This window comes from Tarenaya hassleriana, unplaced genomic scaffold, assembly GCF_000463585.1.
Source record: "Tarenaya hassleriana unplaced genomic scaffold, ASM46358v1 Cleome1, whole genome shotgun sequence".
Classification (NCBI taxonomy): Eukaryota; Viridiplantae; Streptophyta; class Magnoliopsida; order Brassicales; family Cleomaceae; genus Tarenaya; species Tarenaya hassleriana.
Window position 1 is genome coordinate 1,961,240 of NW_010960187.1, and position 4,537 is coordinate 1,965,776.

Here is a 4,537-nt window from a genome sequence, read left to right on the forward strand (position 1 = left end):
GTTAGCCACGAGAGCGGCGGGGACCAGAGCCCGAGGTCGGCCAACGTTCGCGAGCAGGACAGGTTCCTTCCCATCGCTAACATCAGCCGTATCATGAAGAGGGCTCTTCCTCCCAATGGCAAGATCGCTAAGGACGCCAAGGAGACTCTTCAGGAATGCGTCTCCGAGTTCATCAGCTTCATCACCAGCGAGTATGGCTTTGACTCTTTAATCCGTTTCTTCTATTTGGGTCTCTTATGTGTTCAGAATTTCGGGTTTGACCGAGTTTGTTTTGTTCGGAAATTGCTGTTTCTCATCTTAGTGTTAGAATACTGCCCCCTGTGTTTTCTTTGTCGGTTCAGAGTGCAAATCATGAAATTTTCCATTCTGAGGATGGAATCATTAGATTTTCATGTGCAGTTCTTGTCTCTGCTTTTTTTTTTCTGTCTGATTTAGTTTGTTTGTGTAATGGGTGTGCTGCATATCACTTTATGGCTTTTTCATTGGAGATTGGATGGTTAAGTTCAGGCCTCAGGGTTCTGTTATCTGCTGCTTTTGTGGGATCTAATTTTCTGTATATATTTGGTGTTTGGTAGTATGATACACTGACGTTAGATGACGTGTGTCTATTTGGGTAAACAGAGCCAGTGATAAGTGCCAACGAGAGAAAAGGAAGACCATTAACGGAGATGATTTGCTTTGGGCAATGGCTACTTTAGGATTTGAAGATTACATTGAACCCCTGAAGATTTATCTGATGAGATATAGGGAGGTGAGTTCTGGTTTCAGCTTATGTTGAACTTATGAACAAAAGAGAATTCCAGCAACTCGACCACTGATATGTTTTCCTGTTCTGTTGTATGGGTTGGATCCAAGCAGATGGAGGTCAGTGATTCTCCTTTCCTTTTTTCTTTATCTGTTCTTGCCATGTCCTGTTCACAATCTTGATGAATTTCCAGTATGATCTGTCATCTGGATGTAATATGTCATCTTGTTTCGTAGGGTGACACAAAGGGTTCAGCAAAGGGTGGCGACGCAAATGGAAAGAAAGATGCCCAACAAACACAAAGCGCTCAGGTGGATAACCCGCTATTATGCCTGCTGATACGTCATTTTTTCATCACCGTTATGCCCCCGAGCATTCTCTCCTCTTAACACGAGTTTTGATATTAGTCTGACATCTCTCTCCGCCTTTTGTTACCTTCTGAAAATTTTCTGCAGCTTGCTCACCAAGGCTCCTTCTCACAAGGTCTTGCTTATGGAAACTCTCAAGTAATCTCTCTCTCTCTCTCTTCTTTGTTGTACACAGATATTTACACTCTGAAGCCTGAACTATCTATCCACGTACACAGAGATATACATCCGTGGTATCACACTTTTTTGCATATTGCATCTTGACACTAATTGGACGCTTAGGCTCATAGTATCATTGCCACAAATTGTTGTATATGGAGTCACTCACGCATGAAATTTGCATATTCCCCGCAGCAGATAATTCAGCTGAAAAGAATGATTCAGTTCATCCTTTTTTTTTCCATCCGGTTTCAAAAAGTATTTTTTTTTTTTGGGTATTGGTATAATGCAGGGTCAGCATATGATGGTTCCAATGCCGGGCACAGAATAATCCATAACAGTTGTACCGCTCACTCCCCATGCAAGAGAGAGAGGATTTCAAAAAGTCTTCAATCTGTAGGGTTTCTTTCATGGCGGGCGTGAGTGAGAGAGGTGGTTGGATGGATCATGCTTTAGAGTGAGGGGTTGTGCAATTTATGTATACATACTCTTAGGAAAGAGCGTGTTTTTCTTTTTATATATCTTCATTTTGATTGGTCTTCTTTGGTTTCTGTAATGTATATTTTAGGACATGCGGTGACATTAGTTACAAAAAACCTGTCTGAAAACGAGTCTATACCTTCGCGCTCTTCTTATTCATCGTTCCTCTCCCTCGGACCACACTGATAGGTAACGGCGGAAGATCAACCAATGGAAACCGAAATGGCCACCACTAACAAAAATAGAGACATTTAAAGTCTAGCACCCAAGAAAGGGTCGTTTCCGTACAATTCTTGCTGCAAATCATAAAAGTCTCGAAGGATTCTCTCATGACAACCAAAACTAGAAAGGGAAAAGGAGAAAAAAAACCCCGAAAAGGGCGAATTTCGTGACCCGACCATGTTATCTTTTACCAGCTTCTTCAAACGATGGAAGGGAGGAAAAAAAAAAGATGGGAACTTACTCCCCGGGGACGGGAACTCCCTGCTTAAGCTTCTCGCGCTTCAGCTTCTTCTTCGAGACGGGCTTCTTCTTCGGCGGAAGGTTCTTCTGCGCGTACATGTACAGCACGTAGTTCGCGACCAGGAAAACCGAAAGCAGAGTTCCAACAACGAGCAACACAATCAGTCCCGGGTTTAACCCTTTGGCTTCGGCATTTACCTGCAGAATCACAACATGTTATGTAAGATCGAGACAACAAGGACAACAAAAGAGACATGTATATGCATCACATTCTCGTCATGGTATACCAAAACCATTGAAATGCTACGATATAGGTAAGCGTATCGATATCATCGGTATGGATGATGGCCGCCGAACGGGGAAAAAATGGCAATGAGTCGTGATAGGAGAAAAGGTCTAGGAAATTAAACTGCGATTTTCAGGGAGAAAAAGAAATAACTCGAACAATGCAGTAGCTAAAAACCTCGAACGAATCTTTTCGGTGACTCGTTTTCCTATCAATCAACAAAAAACTGTAATAGGGAAAGTGGATCAAATGCCGGTTTTATTTCAATTCACCAACAGACAATGTGATATAGCTCTGTCACTGATCCGAAAAAACGGGATGAAACAACAATAAGATGAACCCTTTCTGAAGCTAATCTAATCGTTTGTCATTACCAAAACTGCAAAAAAAGATTACAATTCTAGAGGGTGAAAAGCCATCTATCGATCATTTAAGTCTCGCCATGGATTCAACAACCTGAACTGAATCACAACAACAAGCAAATCCCTTTTGCCGAAGAAGAACATCAAAGATATCAGGATTAAAAAACAATGCAATTCATGAACAACAGATACATCTTTCGATCGATTTCCCACGCCATGCATGCGAGGAAGATCGCCATTACGATCACGATAGCACTTATGCGAAACCCTAACTTGGAAAACCCTAGCTCAATTCAATCGGAATAGCTTCTACACAGGTGTTTCCCCCAAATCTTCACATAGATCAAATCCAACGACGAGAAACCAGAAACTCCGCGTAAATACAAAAAATTCTCAGATCATCGGAAAGGAAGCCGAATAATTTAGCCCAATGTGGGTTGATTTCATCGAAACATACAGATTACACAACGTGTAATGCCGATCCATGGAATCACATACGTACCTCGCCGGCGAAATTGTCGCCGTCCATGGTTTACGATCGAGAATCGATGAGATTAGCTCCGACGACGTACGAAACGGGAAGAGGAGAGATTCGAGAAAACGGAGATCTAATTTCGAACCCGTGATTAAGACAAATGCCATGGACAAAAAACCTATTTACATTTAAAAAACGTGTTCCTTTCCACTAACAAGCCACTTCCACTGGTTTCAAGATTTATGTCTGGATCCCTTATACTTTAGGTATTTATGATTGCGCCCGATATCTTTTGTTTAGTTGAGTTCCGTCCCCCACTATTTCAATTGGGCTATGAATTGGGCTTTTATATATCTAAAAAAAATAGTGGTAATTAATTATAGATTATCTAATTCTTTACACTAAATGCTAGCTTTTCATGAAGAACAATTGTCACTCCATGATATAAAATACTCAGTAAAATGATGATAAAATTTATAATTGTACTTATATTGTTAATTACTATCGTTATGGTTAATTACAATATTTAAAGTTGGTATTTAGTTCTCTAAGAAGACATTAATTGTTTCCCTGTATGTATTGGTTCAAATACCATTGTATATGATCAATCACATGATTATGCATATTCACTACTATAAACTCCAAAAAAAAATTTGTAGAAAATAAAATGAAAGATTTCAGATTAATCTGAATTAAATTGTTTTTCCTTTTTTTTCTTAGTTAAATCTAATCTATTTTGTTGTTTCTAACGCCATAATGTTTTTACATAAAAAAAAAAATCAATTGAATTTCACAACAGTTTAAGCAGATTCCAAATCATCAAAACTTCAGAAAATGAATCTGTCATTATAGGCAACTCATCTTAGGACAAAGTCAACGAGTTCGATAAGGGTCCATAATTACAAAAGATTTTTAAAATCCTTAGTGCCTAATTTGTGCCACCGACAAGAAAATTAACAATTACTATAATAATTGATCGATTAAATTTATAATAGTTTCTATTATTAGGAAAAAATGGAATTTTGTGACAGTAGTGAAATTATAATAGTTTATATTATTTGACAACTCACACTTTTGACTAGGGGTGTAAAATGGGTTCGGGCCTGTGGGCTGGCTCGCGAGCGAACCCATATTCTTCCGAGCTGGGTTGAGAATAATTGAGTCCAGAAAAAAAACGGGCCAAACGAGCCGGCCCGTCAT

At 39.4% G+C, this 4,537-nt stretch overlaps 2 protein-coding genes across 3 annotated transcripts in view; one reads left to right on the top strand and one right to left on the bottom strand.

Annotated features, from left to right (window-relative positions):
• Positions 1-1,903, top strand: part of LOC104805295 (nuclear transcription factor Y subunit B-8-like) — a 2,571-nt gene extending 668 nt beyond the window's left edge. Inside the window, exons 3-8 of one of the 2 annotated variants that reach the window (XM_010529817.1) lie at positions 24-191; positions 622-751; positions 859-864; positions 982-1,056; positions 1,201-1,251; positions 1,565-1,903. In XM_010529817.1, the coding sequence (XP_010528119.1) occupies positions 24-191; positions 622-751; positions 859-864; positions 982-1,056; positions 1,201-1,251; positions 1,565-1,603 (469 nt within the window). In that variant the 3' untranslated portion in view covers positions 1,604-1,903. Of the gene's footprint in view, positions 1-2; positions 192-621; positions 752-858; positions 865-981; positions 1,057-1,200; positions 1,252-1,564 lie in introns of both variants that reach the window. The other variant, XM_010529827.1, reaches the window with a different exon arrangement.
• Positions 1,904-1,985: 82 nt separating this feature from the next.
• LOC104805286 (DNA-binding protein S1FA1-like) lies at positions 1,986-3,502 on the bottom strand. The gene is made up of 2 exons (XM_010529804.1): positions 3,365-3,502; positions 1,986-2,412 (listed from the first exon to the last, which is right to left on the bottom strand). Exons 1-2 carry the CDS (start codon positions 3,389-3,391, stop codon positions 2,212-2,214), a joined length of 228 nt encoding a protein of 75 aa, XP_010528106.1. The 5' UTR covers positions 3,392-3,502; the 3' UTR covers positions 1,986-2,211.
• Between the last annotated feature and the right edge of the window lie 1,035 nt (positions 3,503-4,537).